Source organism: Moschus berezovskii, chromosome 8 (genome assembly GCF_049115385.1).
Source record: "Moschus berezovskii isolate FMDL1 chromosome 8, NW_MosBer_1.0, whole genome shotgun sequence".
NCBI classification, from domain to species: Eukaryota; Metazoa; Chordata; class Mammalia; order Artiodactyla; family Moschidae; genus Moschus; species Moschus berezovskii.
Window position 1 is genome coordinate 54,397,965 of NC_142467.1, and position 21,608 is coordinate 54,419,572.

At 47.6% G+C, this 21,608-nt stretch overlaps 1 protein-coding gene across 2 annotated transcripts in view; it reads right to left on the reverse strand.

The window, feature by feature from the left end:
• Positions 1-21,608, reverse strand: part of SH3RF2 (SH3 domain containing ring finger 2) — a 156,984-nt gene that overhangs the window by 12,151 nt on the left and 123,225 nt on the right. Inside the window, exons 7-9 of one of the 2 annotated variants that reach the window (XM_055428732.2) lie at positions 16,027-16,259; positions 12,070-12,428; positions 9,635-9,931 (exon numbers count right to left, since the gene is read on the reverse strand). In XM_055428732.2, the coding sequence (XP_055284707.2) occupies positions 9,668-9,931; positions 12,070-12,428; positions 16,027-16,259 (856 nt within the window). In that variant the 3' untranslated portion in view covers positions 9,635-9,667. Of the gene's footprint in view, positions 1-9,599; positions 9,932-12,069; positions 12,429-16,026; positions 16,260-21,608 lie in introns of those variants that run through there. The other variant, XM_055428733.2, reaches the window with a different exon arrangement.

The window sequence follows — 21,608 nt, forward strand, 5'->3', positions numbered from 1 at the left end:
CACTCTTCAGATGAGTAAAGAAAGTCTCAGAGAGGTTAGTTAACTTGGTGCAAAATTAGACAGCCATGAAGTGGTGGGGACAGGATCTGAGCCCAGGGACATGTGATTCTAAAACCCAGGTGGTTTCCTGTCTATGTAATAGCCATTCTCCATGCTACCGTCTTTCAGAATCTCTTCCTGCTCAGTGGAGCTCTCCTGACAACTAAAACACTCCTTCTGGGACTTTCCTGCTGGTCCAGTGGTTAAGATTTCGCCTTCCAATGCAGTGGGTGTGGGTTTGATTCCTGGTTGGGGAGCTAAGATCCCATATGCCTTGTTGCCAAAAAACTGAAAACACAGAACAGAAGCAATATTGTAGTAAATTAAATATGTGATTTTGCTCAGTTGTGTCTGACTCTTTGTGACCCTATGGACCGTAGCCTGCCAGGTTTCTCTGTCCGTTGGATTTTCCAGGCAAGAATACTGGAGTGGATTGCCATTTCCTTCTTCAGGGGAACTTTCCAACCCAGGGATTGAACCCTGGTCTCTCTGATTGCAGGCAGACTACTGTCTGAGCCACCAGGGAAGCAATAAAAATAAAAAATGGTTCATATTAAAAAAATAAAAACAAACAGAAAACCCCACTTCTTTATCACTTCTCTCTTGCACATCTGTCTGTTTGATCGAGACTAGCTCTTTCTTAGGGAGAAGGCAATGGCACCCCACTCCAGTACTCTTGCCTGGAAAATCCCATGGACAGAGGAGCCTGGTAGGCTGCAGTCCATGAGGTCACTAAGAGTCGGACACGACTGAGCGACTGCACTTTCACTTTTCACTTTCATGCATTGGAGAAGGAAATGGCAACCCACTCCAGTGTTCTTGCCTGGAGAATCCCAGGGCCGGGGGAGCCTGGTAGGAGGCCGTCTATGGGGTCACACAGAGTTGGACACGACTGAAGTGACTTAGCAGCAGCAGCAGCAGCAGCAGCTCTTTCTTATACTCCATTTCTGAACTGTGCCTCTCTATGTATGTATGGGTAATAGCTACCGTTTATTGAAAACTTTGATGTACTGCATACCACAATCGGGGCTGTACATGCAGGATCTCGTTTAATCCTGCTGAGAATCCTATGAGGCAGAGGTTCTGATTCCCATTTTATAGATGAAAAAGCAGGTTTAGGGAGGTGGTGTAACTTTTCTGAGTTGCTTTAGTCATTTGCCAAAGGAAACAAGTGACAAGCTGGGACCAAACCCCAGATAATCTGATTCAAAAACCCACCACTCTAGCTATTATGTTTTGTTGTTTCTCCATATCTTGTTAAGTTCCAGTGGATTGGGAACACAGCTAGAATAGCTACCCCCAAGTCCCTGTTGACTGATGTTTTAAAATTTAGTTCTTTACTGGAGGTTTCCATGAAGAAGGTCCAAGCTATCAAATTTGCCAACATCTAAAATGAATGTAAGAATTCAGTTTATAAATAGAACATGCGGGATGGAGTATTTGGAAATGTGGTTCTGATATCTAAAAGAAGCCTTCCCTTCCAAACAGTATGATCCCTTCTGTCTGTCTGACCGCTCTGTCCTTTGTCATGGGAGCTGCTGCCATCACTCTTGAGTGGTGACTGCCATGTCTTCTTCAGGGAGTGTGGTCCTTTGTGTCTCTTCTAGACAGAGAAGAAAAACATCTCCCCATGAACCAGGCAAGAATGGGGTGGGAATCCAGGTACGATCCTTTGAAGGTGATATTTATTTGAATTCCTGTTTGGTCCTTCAGGTGTTTTTGCTGCCTCCTTATATTTTGATTCAAGCTTGTTTTTGCTAATTTGTGAGAGTCTCCTGACTGCAAATAGTTCTCACAGTCCACTTGGATGGTCCAGGGAGGAGTCCTTGTTTTCATGGGAAAGATGTTAGGATGGCTCTGGCCTCTAGGACATGTGTGGCCTACAGCAGTCAAACTCTGACATTGCAGATGGCCTTCATCAAGTCAGTCGGTCACACTAGCATGGTTTCTAACAGCATTAACCAAGGATACACAGAGTGGCCTTTGCAAATGTGTTTTGCCTTTATCTCCGGGTCTTGGCTGGCATCGCTTTAGTCTTTACCAGACTGCGGCTCTTGTCCATCCAGCAGTGACCCTATTTGCATAATTAGCTTGCATCTGTGGGTGTGTATTTACTCCCCCAAAGCAATTGCCTTTGAACTTTGGATAAATATCAGCATGGAACACTGGAAGATGTCAGCTCTCTGAGCCCTCTTGTTCCCACAGAAAAGATGAAAGTGGGGGTCATTTTGGAAATCATAACTCCCTTCTTCTGAACTGTATATCATTTAGAGTGAGGACAGGCAAAACCAGAAATAGACTCGTGAAGAGGGAGAGATCTAGAGACTGCAGAATGATCATCGCATTCTGATGTCAATGATCCAGAACCACATTGTAAGCTTTGGTTCTTTTTCAAGTTGTTGGCTGTGTTTGGCCGCCCTTGCAGCAGGGGTAGATGTGCTTCTCAGATTTCTCTGAACAGAACATTTTCAATCACCTTCTTTCCCACCCCTACTTCTTGGTTGATAAGACCCATACACTTATTCTCTGGGAGGGCTTCACCCGGAGTTAAGCCATCCCTCCACTCCCATCTCCAACTTCATCCCTGTGGTTTCTGCAGAACACACATGTTTTGCATCCTCTCCAACTTCAACCATGTTATGTGTTTACAGTTGCTACTGAAGAAGAGGGAAATGGTGATTTCTTTCTTTCTTCTTTCTTAAAATGGGTCTTTCTGGGTCAGGGATTGAACTTGTGTCTCCTGCATTGGCAGGCAGATTCTTTACCACTGAGCCACCACTGATGCCTGGGACATGGAGACTTAAGATTAAGGTTTGGATTTAAGAGTTCTGGGTTCTAGTCCTTGTTACCTTGGACAGATCATTTGACCTCTGGGCCATAATTCTACTCTCTAAAATGGAATAACAGTAGTACCTGCCATCACAGGGTTGGGAAGGATTGGATGGCATGACACATGTACAGTGCTTGGTACACAGCAGGTGCTCAGTAAATGGTAACAATTATCACTGGATGAAGAGTTAGTAGTTTCCCTTCCATTTCAAACTCATTATGTGACCTTAGTCAAGTTGCTGAAACATTCTGAGTCTCAGTGTCTTGATCTGTAGTCTGTGGACAAAGATAATTTTTCTCTGAGCATTTCATGGAATTCTTGGAAGAATTTGGCGGCGGCAGCAAAATGTGTTTTAGTTTCAGAATCTGAGAAGCTACTCTGGTTTCTGCAGTTGGCTACACAGAGGCTCCAGGCAAGGTGCAGATGAGAGATGTGTTGAAAACCCTATATTCAAGGAATGTAGGCACAGTCACAGCCCGTATTTTCCTTATTCAGGAGCAACAGGTAGCTAAAGTAGCTGTACTTGGAAGAATTCTTGTAAAAACCCCTTTAAACTCGAATGCCTCAAAACCAGACATGCCAGTGCATCAAAACCTCAAATCCCAGCAATAAATCAAAGCATTTGAGTCCCAGTGACAGAAACCAGATGGGAGTTTAAATATTCAGCCTGCGTGTATATGGCCTCAGGTTGCAATATCTTCTTTGACTAGTGTTTACTGAGTACCTCTATGAGCTGTGCTGAAAGTTCCATATGGTACATGAGTGGGATATATACATGGGAATGATAAACATGGGATTCAGGATAGAGGTTGTGAGGGAAGGTGGGAGGTAGGGAAGGAAGGAATGAAACTGGGGGACGCACACAGCAAGTTTCAATTATTTTTTAAAAAGCTAGGTGGTAGATATATGGTTATTGGTTTCATGATCCAATATAATTATGTCTATAGGACATTTAATTATAAAAGGGCAGAAAAGCAGAAAGAAGCCCCAAATCCAGAAAAGAAGTGGTAAGAAACACCATTCTGTGGGAGCCATATGTATTTTATCTATCCTGTTTACTCTATCCTTGTTGCCTCTCAGAGAGCCTGGGCCAGGGTGCGTGGTGAATTAACTGTTGTTGGATGGATGGATGGGTGAATCTGTAATGCTCCTCCATGTCCTCCATCCCAGCATCTTTGATCTCACCTCTGCTGCCTTCCATTTGTCAAAGTGTAGGTCGATCGGCGGAAGGGCTTCCTGGGAACATTTTGTTTCTACTCTGGTCTAGGACACGATACTACAGCTTGGCAAACAGCAGATGGCTTGATCATCATTTAACATTGTTCTATTTCAGGCAAAATGTCCTTGTGAGCTTTATCCTCAATGATGCCAACCTGCTGAAAGGCTCTCTGGAGTTAATTCCCCTACTTGGTCTTGCCTGCTGAGTGACTGTCTTTCATGGTCACCTAAGAGGTTTCTGCAAGTGCTAACATTCCCTTCACTCAACCCGAGGGGGAACTGGGGCCTTCACTCTCAAGATGTAAGCGAGAGAAGCCTCAGTGGCAGCAGCTGCCGCTCCGGGAGGGCCCAGCTTGTTAAGCACGTGCTCCCAGCTGGAAAGGCCCTTGTTATCCTGCCTGCTTCAGCTGCTCGCTCCCCGGGCAGGGAGTTGGACGCTCTGGGGCCGGCCTGTGTGAAGAGGCAGTGAGAGGATCAAGGTGGGGACCTGTTCATCTTGTTGAAGTAAAGTACATGCTTCCTTACCTGCCTGTGTGAGATCAGAGGGCTGGGACACTGAGGTACATCATTTACACCTAGGAAGCTCTTAGCTGAAAAAGACAGGTGAACAGGCATGGAAACACCTGTCCTCCAAGTCAGCTCCTTGCCTCAGCTGAGGGCCTACAAAGGCAAATATTAAGGGCTGAACAGTGGCCAGGATGGGGGCCAGGAAGAGTGTTGGGCTTGCTAGTAGTGCTCTCAACTTCTGAGTGACCTCTCTGGGCCTTAATCTGTACAACAGGGTAACAGTCCAGACATTTCAGAGTCAGTAGTATTCTTGCCTAGAAAATCCCAGCAGCAGCAGCAGCATGACATAGTGAAAGTGTTAGTCGCTCAGTCGTGTCTGACTTTTTGCGACTCTAGGCTCCTCTGTCCGTGGGATTTCCCAGGCAAGAATACTGGAGTGGGTAGCCATTCCCTTCTCCAGGGGATCTTCCCAACCAGGGGTCAAACCCAGGTCTCCTGCACTGCAGGCAGTCTTTATTGTCTGAGCCACCAGGGAAGCCCAGTATGTCATAGGCACCAGCTAATCAGAATGAAGAAGGGTTTCATTGCTGCAGGTCTCAACTGCAGCTGGCCTTAGCTTTTTAGCTTTTGGGAGGGACAGCGATGGGGAGGACCTGGAGAAAGAGCCAAGGTGTGAGAGTGGGGAGAGGCCCTGGGGAGCTCAGAGAATCTACTATTCACCTATCAGCACAGGACGCTTTCAATATATTGACAACCAGTGTGACCATATTTCTGCTGAATGTCAGAGCCAAATGTCAGCACTGCTATACCATTTAAGAAAAGTGAACTTACTCTCATTTGTTATGTACCTCTGAATCATTTGGGGAGCTTGTCGAAAACACATATGCCTAGTCCCCACCCCAAAACTACTGAACGGCATCCTGTAGGGCCCTGGCAGGGACCATTATGCTCCTGAGACCTGTGTGCCTAGATCAGCTGAGATCTGAGGGCCCAACTCTACGTGGAAGGGGTTTAGAATGCTTCTGAGATGAAGGGGAGCACAGTCTGGAGGGGAACACGCCCACTTCAGGTGCAGGACATGTGAGTGAGTGAAGCAGGCTGCTGGGGTCAAGGCAAATTGAAGAGCACGTGTCCATTTCACTGAAATCTTAACCTTAATGCAGCCGCCTCCGGATGGCTGCCCGTCGGGAGTGGGGGCCTGGTGTAGATGGACTTTCTGAACGTCCCAGGGAAGCTGGAAATCTGTGAGTCAGAAGTCAGTGATTTAGTTAGGCCTCTCACTGAGTCACAGGTGGGGCCACTGCTTTAAAATCTTCCTGCAGAAGCTCTGTCTATGGGAGGGGGTGGGGGAGGAGGTGTAGCCGGTCCCACGTGAGCCGGGAAGGAGACAGGCGTTAAGTGAGGACCTTGATGCTGTTTGTGTGTGTGTTCAGTCGTTCAGGTCATGTCTGACTCTGTGCAACCCTACGGGCTGTAGTCATCAGGCTCTTCTGTCCATGGGATTCTCCAGGCAAGAATATGGGAGTGGGTGCCGTGCCCTCCTCCAGGGAATTTTCCTGACCCAGGCATTGAAGCCAGGTCTCTTACTTCCCCTGCACTGGCAGGCAGGTTTCTTTTCCACTAGCTGCTTACGGCGACCACTTCCTCAAGTGTGGTCCCCAGAGTCTGTCCTCAACTGGTTGAGCCCCTCCTTCATCTCTCAGGTGTCCCCACCTCTGTTCCTGCCCCAGGACAGCCTGCACACAGCAGCTTTCCTTGCACTGTGGTGTCAGGGCTGATCACAGGGTGAAGGTGGGCCTCTTCTAGGGACTCTGAGTCTTGGCTGAGGGTATAGAGCTCTCACAGGAATGTCTGGCTTCAGATGTGAGGTGTTCCACACCCACCTGGCATTCCTGGAATGTTCCACACAGAAGTGGATTCTTTGTGCTTGGGGACAAGAGAACTTGACTTGGTTGCTACATTTAAACCCATTGCCAGTGCTTCTTACCCCGTTTGGACACCCTTTCGCCTGCCTGACTCTTTCCCATCCTTCAGGACTCAGCTTAGACTGTGTCTTGACCTCTATGACTAGGTTACTTGGTCTCCTTTTAGCACCACAGCCCTGGGAAGGCCCTTATTTAGACTTTCTTGCCTGGAATTTCAATAGCCTGCTTCCTTGAAAACGTTCAAGGCTAACCTTTTTCAGGTATTCACTATGTACCAGCATGACTTCAGTCACTTTATGTTACCTCAGTTAACCCTCACGATTACCCAGTGAGGCTGGCGCTATTATCATGGCTTTTAAGAAGACAAGACCTAGTGAAGTCAAGTAACTTGCCCAGTGTCACACAGCTAGCACGTAGTAAATGAGGACTGGACCTTGTCTGTGTGCAGCAGAGCCGGCAGCTGTAACCCCTGCACCGTGCCTCCTCTCTATGGTCTAAAATCAGCAAACTGATGCCAAGGATGGTCTTTTGGTTCATTGAACATAGTCCCGAGTTAGGCTCTGAAGTTAGATAGCTTGAACTCAGGGTGAGGGCACCTATCAAACTCGCTCTGCCACTGTCTGCGGTTACCCTACAAGCCTCAGCTTCCTAGGCTCTATAATTGGAATAGTTACATGTGCCTTATGAGGTTATGGTGGACATTACAGGAGAGGATGTAGTATCCAACATGGTGATGGAATAAATGCCAGGGAGTGGCAGTGAGTTCAGCTTGTACCATCCTTTTCAAATCCTCAGGTGACTCAGCAGAGATGGGATTTGTTTGGGAGGGAGGGAGTTTGCTGCTGAGCTGGGGGAAGAGGGCTGGATGGAATGGGAGTGGCCAGTCTGGCATTGCTTGCAATTCTCAGAAAGGTTATTCTATAGAGATCGTGGGCAATGGGATATTCTGTTTCATTTGGAGGGCATGGATTGTGTCTTCATTACACTCAAACAACCTGCTTTTCATCCACAACAGTTAAAAATTAACTGGCTCCAGTGCTACTGAGGCTGCTGCTAAGTCACTTCAGTCGTGTCCGACTCTGTGTGACCCCATAGACGGAAGCCCACCAGGCTCCCCCGTCCCTGGGATTCTCCAGGCAAGAACACTGGAGTGGGTTGCCATTTCCTTCTCCAATGTGTAAAAGTGAAAAGTGAAAGTGAAGTCGCTCAGTCGTGTCCGACCCTTAGCGACCCCATGGACTGCAGGCTACCAGGCTCCTCCATCCATGGGATTTTCCAGGCAAGAGTACTGGAGTGGCTTGCCATCGCCTTCTCGCATAGAGTAAATATTTGGTTGTCTGGGCATATCACATGTCTGCTGCTCTGCGAGCAGATTGCTAAACTCATTGCGAGTACTTTTTGGGGTAAATACGAGGGGTAGGTACTCATATTTTGACAAATCATACAATGCCTGCCTGTCTTGGTGATTTTTCTCCATTTCTCCATCTGGATGACTATTTGCGCCTCACTGAATCATGCAGTTGGGGTGACGATTTTGTGCAGTAGACATGGGTCAGTATCTCAGAGAAGCACCAGAATGTGTTGCCACATCGGCCCTACCAATCCCAAAGGTCTGACATGTGCAGTCGTCCTTGGCAGGATGATGGTTTTATTTGTGTTTTATGAAGGTCTGGAAAAGTCTGGATAATTCAGTTTGCCAAGTGTGTGGTTGGTCTGTAAAAGATAAATGTTTTTAATCCCAGTATCTTTAAGAACTGTCCAGGGAGAAAGTCTAATTAGACTTGTCTTTTTTTTTTTTAATGATAACCAGGCTTAGTAGTAAATGGCATTCATGCACTGAAGTGCCCACACTGATGGGCATGCAATAAATGTTAAATCACAACAATTAAGTTGAATGAGAATTAATGGTTTGTCTTACAGCATTGTCTCTGTGCCCTGGGCTGCCCTTTAGCCTTGCTTACAAGGCTCTGCCTGGCTGTCCCACTCAGTCAGCCCCCATCTGAGTGGGGTTGCCTAGCTTTGCAGACTCCTACCTTCTTTCCCCACCTGCCAAGAATGTCAAGGTTGATCTCCTCCTCTTTGGTCTTCTTCCCTGACTCATTCCCTAATCCTCTGTCTTTCTCTCTCATTCTCATCATTTCCTCCTTCTTACTCCCTTTCCTCTCCAACTTTATTTGTCCAGTCCCTTTTTACAGACACTTTCCTCTAGAAGGGATCCCCACCCAGCTGTGGATTGCCATCTTCCCCATAACACTGTTACCTTAGCCTGCAACCCAGGGAAACATCTAGTCTGTCCCAAATAGAAGGAATCAGTGGAAGTAAAGACTGTTTGCCGTGCAAACAGAATGAATATCTAAATTCAAACCCCTTATGAAGTTGTTTCTAAGCATGTTGTGTTTTCTTGGGGAAGTCAGTCTAGAGTCAGGGATGAATGATGGTCCATAGTACCATACAGGACCCTCTCCATAAGTACATGCTTCCTGCTTATCTACTATGTAGGACTATATGTGGGCAAACAGATTGAGAAGCTTCAAGTATGACAGCAGTTAGCTTTCTCTCTGACCTTGTCTGGAGCAAAGCCAGGGAGCTGACTCTCTTTGGTTTAGACAGTTCTTGGAATGTTCACAGCATTCGTCTCATACCCTTCCCAGAAGTTCTCCCTTGGCAGCCAGGATTGTGACTCAGTGGAGGGGAAAAAGATACGGTGCCTACTAGTGGTGCCTTCCAGGCCCCAGAAGATGGCAGAAGCTGTTCTAAGATGTTGAGGTCAAAGCAGTAATGCCAGCATTCTACCACTGTGACCCCCTGGCTAACCCCCCCTTTAGAGCATCATAGAAATTCTACACAGAGCACGGGGAATGAGGGGTGCACACTCCACACTGGGAAGAGAGTGGGCAGGATGAGCTCCCATTCCTTGGTCTGAGCAGTCGTCTTGAGACATCGAATCATTACGTCTGCAAGGTCACCTAGTCTACCTTCCTAGCCAAGGCAGGAATCCCCGCTCCCACCTGTCCTTTCCTGGAGCTAAACAAGGCAGAACAAGGACCCGTGCTCAAGCCCCAAAGAACAGCAGGACGCCCTCAGTGGAGGCATACTATATTTAAAGGCAATTCACCTCTTTGGGGTCTAGGAAAAGCCGCCTGTAGATTCATTTGCTGGGAAACGTGGTCTGCGTGGCCGAGGCAGTGGATGCCGGGGTCACGGTTTTGCTAAAAGCTGACTTCCTCCGGAGGTCTGTCTGCTGTCCAGAGTGGCAGCCACTTCGGTGGGCGAACAGGATGGTCATCTCCGGGCCCAAGGGGGCTGCCTCAGGCTGGGACCCCTTTGGGGTGGCTGGCTGTTCAGGCTTCCCCGAGGTGTGGTGTTTGGCGGGAGGAGGGCTGTAGTTCTGAAATCTCACGGTTTTGACTTGCTGTAAGACAGGAGAGCAAAGGGACATGGCTGAGGTGTGAGAACTGTGCTGTTTCCCCCTGGGACTTGGCTCACGTTGTTCCTTTACCCTTGTCCCTTCTGGGAATGCCTCATTCATGTGTTCCTCCAGCATATACTTGTATCTGCCGTGAGAGTTCACCAGGGATCACCGCTCTGTACAAATTCAAGAGTAAACAGAACTGCCCTGACAGATGACAGTGAGAACCAGTGCTTCTGTGGGGAAGAATAAGATGCTAACGGAGTGGGTGAAGTGAAGTCGCTCAGTCGTGTCTGACCCTTTGTGACCCCGTGGACTGTAGCCCACCAGGCTCCTCCATCCATGAGATTCTCCAGGCAAGAATACTGGAGTGGGTTGCCATTTCCTTCCCCAGGGGATCTTCCTGACCCAGGGATCGAACCCAGGTCTCCTGCATTGCAGGCAGACTCTTTAACCTCTGAGCCAAATGAAGCTGGAATGGGGCTTGTCAGGGAGGGCCTCCTAGAGGCAGAGTTATTTCAGTCAAGAACTGAAGAATGACTGGGATTATCTAGCAGAAATAGAAGGAGCAATCACTGACCTAAGAACAGGGTCCTAGGCAAGAGGGTATGACCCTTTTGAGAAGATATAAGAAGTTCACCTCCCCTCTCTCTTCTCCACCTGCCAGTAAGGCCTGTCTTGAGGCCCACCTCTTCCCTGAGGCCTACCTGCTGACTGCATCAAGTTCTGTGATAAACTTATAAGTCCTCAAAGCAGAGCCAGCAAACTAGACACCGCTGACTACACTTTGTCTACAGAAGGTTTAAGAGTTTTAGCTGCTAACACAAAGAGACTGCATATATAAAAGTCAGGATTTCGTCTGTCTCTTACAGCTCAGGTGCACTGGGGCCAGGGCCGCATTCTGCCAACAGTTGGCTGATGCTGATCAGCAGCTCCCTGTCTATGTGGGAGTCACCATCTCACATTTGCATAAGGCTTTCCTCTCTCCCTTCTTTCCTAGCCTGTTACAGGATCTGTCTGGTACAATCAGTGTTTACCTTGGCCATTCCCTGTCTTTTGTTTGTTTGTTTAGTCGCTAAGTCACGTCTGACTCTTTTGCGACCCCATGGACTATAGCCCGCCAGGCTCCTCTGTCCATGGGATTCTCCAGGCAAGAATACTGGAGTGGGTTGCCATTCCCTTCTCCAGGGGATCTTCCTGAACCAGGGACTGAACCTGCATTGCAGGCAGGTTCTTTACTGCTGAGCCCCCAGGGAAGCCCCAAAACTAAACAAAAACAGTCACCTAATTTTCTTGTTACCTCCTCCATCCCACCATCCTTATTTCCTCAAGGATATTACTGAGAACATAATACATTTACAAAAATTCTTACGTCTTCTTATGGAAAAGCCATAGAACCACAAAGGTCCTGATAATGGTCAATTGAGTAGTTATAACTCCGTGTGACCTTCCTGTGTCTCAGTTACCTCCTCCATACTGTGAACAGGTACACATTATTCCCTGTGTAAGCACTTTGCTCATCTCATTTAATTTCCACTCCAATCCAAGTGAGGCTATGACTCTTACTGCCATTTTACAGATTAAGCAAAAAAATCTCAAAAAGGTGAAATGTTTTAACCGGAGTCACCAGCTAGCAAGCAGCAGAGCTGGAATTCAAAACAACATTGTATCTGAGGCCAAAGCCATGCGTTTTCAAGTCACCCCTGAGACTTGAAAGTAGGATGTATGAGATATTCTAGAAGCATCAAGGAGATTGAGTAACATGTCCTGGGAGGATGGAGGTGGTATGAGGATGTGGAGGGGGTTGTGTGTGAGGATTCCTTTGATTCCTTGTCCATTCAAAGTTGAAATCTCAGGAGCTGAGACACTGTGCAAAGTCAGGGGTCTAAAGAATCAGCCCCCCTCACATTACCTCATGGTCATGCATGCGTGTTCAATTGTGCCGAAATCTTTGTGACCCCTGTGGACTGCAGCCTGCCAAGCTCCTCTGTTCATAGAACATTCCAGGCAAGAATACTGGAGTGGGTTGCCATTTCCTCCTCCAGGGGATCTTCCCAACCCAGAGACTGAATACACGTCTCTTGTGTCTCCTGCATTGTCAGGAGGATTCTTTACCGCTGCACTATGTCACCTACTCCTACCTTCTCGCTGCCGTTTCTTGAGTTTTCTGGTTTCACCAGGATGGAGGGCGGGGCAGATGCAGGCGGTTTGGGGAGAGGCTCACTCTTGACGGGGATTTCTTTGCCTTCCATGATGAGGGAGCTGGCTGCCGTGTGGGTCCTGGTGTCGCTGCACCTGCTGACGCACGTGAGGGCAGGCTCCCCGGTGGGAGTGGGCTTGGGTCCCAGCTCCGCCACCATCGTGGAGGCTGAGGAGGGGGCCCCCTGTGGCTGGTAGAACTGGAACTGCTGAGGCTGGACCACCATGGTGGGGCTGTGTCTGAAGGAGCCCACCACAAGGGTGGGGATCCCCGACTGGACGGGTCTCTGCAGAGATCCATCTGGGGAATTACAAGACAGAGATATCAGCCCTGGGGTGGCTGACAGCAGCTGGGGGTGGGGGGTGGGGGCTGGGTAGGCAGTGCGTCCTGATAGCCCAGAATAGTTAAGTGCTTTCCCAATTTGACTGTGCTCACATTCTCCCAGGGTCTTTCAAAGGTGACCTTATTCTTTTTTTAGTGCTGCTTGCTGATGCTGGCAGCCAATGACTGGCTAGGTGAATGTTGGTCGGGGTTGGTGTCAGAAGGTGTATCACCTCCACTTGTCCTCTGTCTCTCTTACACACACACACACACACACACTCACTCACACACACACACACACACACACACACACACACACACACTCACACACACACACACTCACTCTCACACACACACACACACACACACACACACACACACACTCTCACTCTTCTTTGATCTTCCAGGTCTTTAAGATGGGAAATGAAGAAGACAGTCCTAAAGAGAGGGCTTCACAGTGAGAAGACAACAGAAATGTCATACAGACCAAAGAGGACACAAAAGCAGCGACAAAGCTAGAGACAGCAGACATTGAGACTCATAAGAATGAGTCAGCTGAGAGGCATGGGCAGGAGGGAGAGGGCAGGAGAGAGGGGAGGGGACTCTGACCAGCTTCTTGAAGAAGATTCTGAAGGAAGCATTAGGCCTGTGGTGTGGGGACCTCTGCTCTTCATCGGGTTTGTGGGGAGGAAGGCTGAGTGGGATTTAGAGACCACGTGTACTGGGCAAATGTGACAGTAGTTGGAGCAAATCTGGAAAGGCTATTTCTGAGTTAGGGTTGGGAGTGGATGAGCTTCAGGAAGTCCCATGTCACAGGCTCTGGAATCTGATCTCAAGGAGCCAGGGGCCAGTCAACCACATCACCTTCCTGCTCCTCAGCCCCCCTTGTTGTAAACTGGAGCTAACAACAGTATCTCATGGGCTGGGGTGAGGTTTATATTTTATGATGCATGGAAAGTGTTAGGATAGTGCCTGGAACAGAATAATTACACCCATGTTTTAAAACTTTTTTTTTTTTCTTTTTTAGGTAAAGGAGAAGCAAACTGTAAAAATGCATACATGGTCCAGGAGTTTGGTTTTGCCCCTTTCGCTTCCCTGAACTCATCCCCCCCACCTTTTTTTTTTTTTTTGCTTTTAACTGAGATGTGCCTCCTCTGTAAAAGGAAGCCATTCCTTCTCCTCAAATTCTCTTGAACACAGGAGATCCCCACCCCTTGAGCACATGTCCTATGGGTGATCTGGAGAATCAGCAAGTTATTGCACTCTGAGGGGGGTAGTGGGAGAGACACCCTGAACTGCATTGTAGATCATTTCTCCATAAGGGTCTCCCAGCATTTGCAGCCATCGCAGAGAAGTTAGTCCTCTGTGACACTCTGTGGACATGTGTGTGAATCAAAGTTACATGTGTCCGGCACAGAGGGCCCATCCCAGGCTGTGTTCTGTGTCGTGACTCTTCATCAGGATGGGTGTGAACATGAAAAGCAGACACTCACTCAAGAGTGGCGGTATTCTCAGCCACGCCGAGAAGCCAGCCACCGCTCACACGAGTCTGACCTTTCAATGTCGACATTTATTTTTCTACTGACAGCCCTGTGAGGTGCACATAGTCAATTCTCTGTCATTTCTCTTTGCTTTGGGGAGATTGATAGCTTGACCAGTCTCACCTTGGGGAAAGGGAGAGAGAGAAAGCTTCGGGGACCTAGAAAAGTCAAAGCCATGCTGGGCAGACCTGTCCTTGCTGTGCTGTGCTTAGTCGCTCAGTTGTGTCTGACTCTTTGCAACCCCATGGACTGTAGTCTGCCAGGCACCTCTGTCCATAGGGATTCTCCAGGCAAGAACACTGGAGGGTGTTGCCATACCCTCCTCCAGGGATCTTCCCGACCCAGGGATCGAATCCAGGTCTCCCACATTGCAGGTGGATTCTTTACTGTCTGAGCCATCAGGGAAGCCTAGACCTGTCCTATGCTCTCGGAAATGAGTGAAAAATCAGTTTATTGCCATATCTGTTTATCTTATGGGTTCCTAATTTCCAAGAGATTGGCGCTTATTACACGTGCATACAATGTAATAGGTCAAAACTCCAAGTTGATGAAGATAGATGTAAAGGAAGAGAGGAAGTGTCCGAAAGGAAGTGGAAAACATTGCCACAGGGGTGTTCTTCTTGGCATTCAAAGTGTGAACATTTCAGCACTAAGTGAAATGATACATTCATATTATGGGTGGACCTAACATGATCCGTGGAATTGTAAGAGCTATGATAATACTGATAAGACACTAATGCTCTAAAAATAGCTAACATTTTCTTGAGTGCTTATTGTGTGCCAGGCACCGTGTCATTACTATTAGACGGATTCTTTTATTACTCTGATGAGGTAGGTGCTATTTTTATTTTCATTTTTCAAACAAGAAAACTGAAGACCCAAGAAGTAAGTAACTTGCCCAAGGCTATTGTGGTGGTATTGCTTATTGTGTGTTTGCAGGGAGAGGGGGGAGAATGGCACTGGAGGGTGCAGGAGGGAGGCATGATTGGCTCAAATTAAGAGGCAAGACTGCTGGGATTGGTAGTCAAGCAAGCGACTGGAAAGCACTGAGAAAGAGTAGAACTAAGATAATTGCTTTAATTTTCTGAGGGCATTTTCCTGTGTGGCATATTGCCCCACACGTGAATCCTTTTCTCTGACTAATACTGCATTTTCACCTTTAATTATTTTTTTAAGATCAAAGGAGGGATGGCAGAGCCCAGGCTAAGTCATGGGATGTAGAACAAATCAAGTTGACTTAGCTTGGCTTGTTGTCTTCTTCGAGAGAGGTGTACAAATATAGAGGTTTGATGTGCTATAGAACAATGGGTCTCAGAAACTTTTTAGAACCCCCCAGAATGAAGTGTTATGCAGAGGTTCAATATATTAGAAGATAAAAGCATGACTTTTAAGATTAAAGAAGCCATATAACTGCCATGCGTGCAATGTGGATGTTATATAAAAATAAAAGCAAGGTGCAGAACAGTATTATGATTACATGGCATGCATGTACATGGATAAGAACTTGGGACTGAGGGTGAAGGATTGGAAGGATATATTTGTGCAATATAATGTAATTTTGTACAATATAATTTTTAAACTTGTAAATATATTAGTTAAACAAAGTGGGATTCAGGGGCTCTTGGCATCAACACCTCTTTTCCTCCTCCCCTGAATCCTTCATTTCCCTTTTGGTACCCCCTGAGGTTTTCCAAGGAGCACAGTTTGAGAAACACTGATCCAGCAAGTGCTTTGGTTGTTCTGTCTTAATAAGAACCAGCATCCGACCTAGGCCATGTTCTAATTACACGTTGGTACTTAGGGCTGGTATCATCCCAATCAGTGTGTGTGTACGTAGTGACTGAGGGCTGTGAGCCTGAGTCTGTCTTGCTTCATCTAATAAAACAACTTGATATTTGGGAAATGTAAAGCAACCTTAAAGCAAAGATCCTTGTTTTTGCAAAAACAAAAGAAAACCCCCAAACCACTCTGTTTGCCCAGAGTGAGATCGCCCCCCTCCCTTAGGTCTAGGCACGTACCTCTCTGCCACCACTTACTCTTTCTCATGCTACCTCGTCCTTTGCGGAGAGAGCCCTGCCCTAGGGTGCCCAGGTTGGCTGGGCTCCGCACAGGGTTGACTATGGCCGTGGGCACGAAGACGGACTTGAAGGGCCGGCTCTGCCGGGGATCACTTTCTGAAATGCTGCCTTGGGAGGACACAGAGGAGGTGGATAACGTCCATGCGGTGTAGAGACCAGGACTTCGGGAGTCTGGAACGCTAGATGTCTTTCTGGTTGTGCAATTATTTTTTTTTAAAAAAGAAGAAATAGAAAAAGTTCAGTCAAGAGTCCAGCCATATACCACAGTCAGCTCCCAACCATACACCACATGTGGCCTCTCCTCACCTACTCCTACCCGTATATACATACCTCACAGAGTCTTAACTGCAGAGACCTCAGCCCCCACACCTGGATAACTGTGTGGGTACTCTAAGGGAGGGAAGAGGTCTCCTCCTGAGGCCTGGTGGGACAAGAAGATTTGAATTTCATCTTTTTTCCCTCCAGTTCTGATCACTCCTCGCCCCATGTTCCTTCAGCCCTGAGTTTAGAGCATAAGGCCTTGTATGTGTTCATCTCACTTTGGAGGGGCAGCTTCTTGTTTGTTCAGTGACTTGTCCACTGGATTCTACATTTTTTGAAGGCAGAGATTTTATATGGCTTATTTTATATCTTCTGTGTTCTGCATGTATTGTTAAAGTGTTGAATGGCTGCCATAATGCACTAAGCACTGAAGCCAGCCGTTTTGTGGCACACATATTGAGCACTTAGTCTCAGATGGCAAAGAATCTGCTTGCAATGCAGGAGACCTGGCCTTGATTCCTGGGTTGAGACGATCCCCTGGAGAAGGGAATGGCTACCCATTCCAGTATTCTTGCCTGGAAAATTCCAGAGGAGCCTGGCGGGCTCCACGGGGAGTCCATGGGGTTACGAAGAGTTGGACATGACTGAGTGACTAATACTTTCACTTTCACTGTATGTCTGGCATTGGCCAAGTCCTTTGCCCACATTATCTCATGGGTTCTTCACAACAGCCTTCTGAGTTAGCAACTATAAATACTACTGTTTTGTAGATTAAAAAATACAGATTTATAGGTAGTTGAGATTTGAACCCAGGTCCAGGCTGGCCCTTGTCACCCACGCTCTTATCACTGAGCTACACTACCTCTGGCTAGTCAGAGCATTCATCATTTGGAAAACCCTGTATCCTGCTTGAAATAAACCAAAGGAGCTGGTAGGCCTTACACATGCTTCCACAAAACCTAATCCTTCAGTCTTAGGCTCTAAATTTTAAAGAATAGTATTTAAATTTTGAAAAGAGCAACGTCTTGCCCATTGCTTTCCAGCCTACAGCTCCCTGAACCCCGTGGGGAATGGCTGTCACTTTACACCCTCCTCTTGTCCTTGTCCCATCCTACCCCAACATCACAGCCCCAGTGGAGTAGTCCATCAATCACCTTGTCACTCTGTTGATTCAGTAACCTCTGCTAATTCTCTGGAGGTAACCAACTCAACCAAGGTCCTGGCACAAAGATGTCTCCATGTAGTTTCCTTCCTGTTAATGCCTCCAGGTTTCTCTTTAGGTAATTTCTTCTTATTTCTCCTTTTTCTCAAAAAAGTGTATGTAGTTTAATAATGAGCCAACAGTGTTGCACAAGATGAGAAAGGTACCACTTAATGTGGCCAACTCTGCCCATGAAGCATATGCAGCCACATGCCCTGGGGACAGATGCTTGTGGTGAGGGGGTTTCTGTCCACAGCTTTCATTCTCCTCTGGTCTCTGGGGATGCAGTCAGGGAAGCGGAGTGGGCTGGCCACCAGTCAGACCTCAGACTACATTCTGGAGATGAGGGCTAGGCTGAGAGAACTCCCCAGCGCTGGCTTTCATGGCAGCGTCTGCACCTGCCTGTGTTTTAAACAAAGACCTCAAAGTGTAGGATTCTGCAATAGGGAAGACTGGTTCCAAAATGGTTGGCAGTGGCAGCAAGTACAGAAAATAGTTAATGTGGCCTGAGCCAGGCTTATTCCACCAGTCCTTTCTTTGGACAGCTGTTTACAGATTGAGGTGCAACCTCATTTTTCTGGGCCCAGCATGAGGCTGGATTCCAGAAACTCCTAAATTTCAAGTCCCCTTCCCAACACTGAACCCCTCTATGGTTTTTGGCAAAAAGGTCAACATGGACTTCCCTGGTGGCTCAGGGGCAACGAATCTGCCTGCCAGTGCAGGAGACATGCGTTTGACCCCTGGTCCCTGAGGGAGCAACTGAGCCCAAGTGCCACAACTGCTGAACCAGTGCTCTGGATCCCAGGAGCTGCAGCAACTGAAGCCTGAGCACCCTAGAGCCTATGCTTTGCAACGAGAGAGGCCACTGCAATGAGAAGCCCATGCGCCACAGCTAGAAAGTGGCTCCTGTTCACTGTAACTAGAAAAAAGCCCAAGCAGCAACGAAGAAGACCCAGAGACCCAGCACAGCCAAAAAAAAAAAAAAAAAAAACACCTCATCACTTACCCAGCATGTTCTTCTAACATCAGAATGCTGTGCTAACATATATCCATTAATCCCCATGAAACCCGAGCTCTGCAGACGTTATGATCCCTGTTTTCTAGATGGAGAGACTGAAGGCATTCTGGGTTTAAGGGGGAGGTGAGCGTGTTGCCTCTGATTTACCCCACTGCACTGCGTTGAGTGTGTCCCCCTTTTTACCTGAGATACAAGCCCTTAAGAACTTGTGCAGTACAGGAAAGGGGCATGACACATGTGCCCTCTACCCTGCTCAGTACTGGCAGTAGCCTCTTGGTAAGGCAAAAGCTTGCACTGTGACAGTCTTTATACAGTTCTGTGTAACAAGTTAGAGTGGTGGCCTACATGTCACTTTTCTCTACCCCTTAGGCAACGGGATGGCATATGAGTCTGGTGAAGGCTGCCTGAAAGAGAAATATCCCTGCTCACTGGGCAGAAAGGCGTTTATTGGGAGGACGGAAAGGAGTGGAAAGAGCTTGAAACAGGATCCTAGGGAGGCTGCTGAGAGTGGGGAGGCAGGGAGTGTCTGATCAGGGGCTGCTGCTTGAGTGCCCTCCATGAACGGTCTTCAACTTGGCCCGTGTGCTTTCCTCCCTTGTTCCTTCCTTGTTCCCATTTCCAAGTTCTGAGATGCTAAGCCTGTTCCTCAGCTGTGGTGATGAGTTGAGGAGGTTGGGGAGGAGGCGGAGGGGAGAGGGAGAGTGAAGAGGAGGAGAAGGAATGGGGAGGAGCTGGTTTCTGCAGCCTCTAAAATGGGAGGAAACATGCCTCCATTGAGACTGGGTGTGGAGGAGGAAACCCAAAAGCATGTAGGTGCTGCTACGAAGGGCCTGAATGAAAACGTGACAAGTGTTGTGTACCCCCGACCCACGGAATATCTCTGGGATCTGGGGAATAGGTCATGGTGGCAGAGATCTAGGTGTGGTCAGCATAGCTGGACAGGCTGGCGTTATCCTCGAGCACAGAGTGCTGGAGCTTCACACACCACAGCAGCCTCTCCTCTTTCAGTAATTAAAAGGCTCACTTGCTGAATCGTAAATCGAAACCCTGGCATTTTGGTCAACGCTGGTCTCTCAATTGATCCCCAGACTCTGTCTGGCTCAGTGCATTAGGAGATGATGCTGATTAAGAGCAAAGGTTCAAATCTCAGGGGGCACCTCACAGCTTGGAGGTCTGGCTGTCTTAGAAAAGGCAGTCCTGTACACCATGGGAGCTGGAGGTAGTGCAGAGCCATCCCTGCAAACACACAATGAAAATTGGGGGAAAACCTCTCACCCACACAGAACCGAAGAGCAGAAAAGGACCTGCACATGTAGTCCAACCCACTCAGTAGCAGAAACTCCGCTGACAAAGGATGGCCTCATTTAGCCCTGAGAACTGGGAGGAACCAAGCCTCCCACAGTGGGAAGGGTTGTTAAGAACAAGGGTGAGCTGCCCCCAGATAGACACACTGAGCATGTCATCTGCATCCGAGGTTTTGGGGATAGAAACTTTCTCTGCATCTGGGAGGCTGTCAGAGAAAACATGCACACAGAGAAAGCATTGATCTGCTGTCAACTAACAGCCCTAAGGAGATTATACTGTGACAGTGACTTTCCTTTCTGGACATGCTGATTTCCTGGAAGCAAACACACCCATCAGCATCAGCAGCATCTCAATATATGCACATAGTCAGGTTTCTATAAGCCAGGGGTGGGGAGGGACTCATGGCCACCTACGGTGCTGCTGAACATCCATCCACCATCTGACACACGGCCACCTTGGATAGAGTGAGTCCAGAAGCTCATCATTTGCCCAAGAATAGATCTACCTTGGAGAAAAGCCAAGGAGAGAATAGGAAGCTGGAGCCTTGAACTACATTGGAACAGAGTCCCATGTGCATTCTAGTTGCTGCTGCATTCTAGTTAGGGTGATCTTAAGTCCAGATTTTCCAGGGAGAGTCTCAGTTTACACCTGCTCTCCTGGTAGTGTCCCTCTTCCATTTGAAAAATGTCCTAGTTTGGATGATGAATTATACAGTGACTCTTACTTTAATGGTTTTTTTATGGAATAATCAGGACTTTAGGCTAAGGCCTGATGCAAATGTGCCAGTAGAGTAGCAGAGATGGCCCTAGAGAGTTCACGATAGTTTCTTCCATGGAAGATTGTTCATGAGTTAAGGTAAGTCTTTGCACTTCTCTGTCACTTCTGAACTATCCTCCCACTCTCCTCAAGACTTCCCAGCTTAGACTCACAAGAACAGACTCTACCATCTCCTACTCTGCCTTGTTGCAGACATCACTTTCCCTGTTTCCTTAGGAATTAAGCTCCCGGCTCACTGTCATTCTCTCCACCACAATGGATCCTACCTCGATGAATTCATCTAGTCTTTGGGCTTTCCTCTTAAGCCTAGACTTCTTTCTTAAGTTCTAGACTTGTATAGCTGCAACCATTTACTAGGAATATTAAGGCATCTGAGAGAATGTGCTGCAAACCAGACTTTTACTTCCCCTCACTAACACCTCAAAACCTGTTTGTTCCTTTTTTGGATTTCAACTCCATCTCAGTAAAAGGCAACCTTGTTTTCAGTTACTCAGGACTCAGTTTGAATCCTCTCTTTTTATCCCCAGAATTGGATTTGTCAGAAAATCCTATTGTTTCTACCTTTAGACTAAACCAAAATCTAACCACTGTTCCCTTCCTTCCTCCACAGCCAGCACCTTCCTTCATTTCACTGTCAACACCACCACCACCCCCCAACCCCGCCCGGATTCTTACCATGTCCGCTTAACTAGTCTCTCTGCTTCTGCCTTTCCTGTCTACAGTTTACTCTCAATCCAGCAACCGGAGGGGTTCTGATTACAACACAAGTTGGATCATTTCACGCTTCTGTTCCAAGCCGTATAACGTGGTTGAAGTCACATTCCTCATTATGCTTGAGCAAATCCTGAATCTGAATCCCTGTTACCACTCTGGCCTCATCTCTTACGAGCCCCCTCTCACTTCCCTAATCCAGCCCTCTCAGTGTGCTCCTTCCAGAGGCCTTTGATCTGTCCTCACTGTTCCTTGGGCCTGGAATAC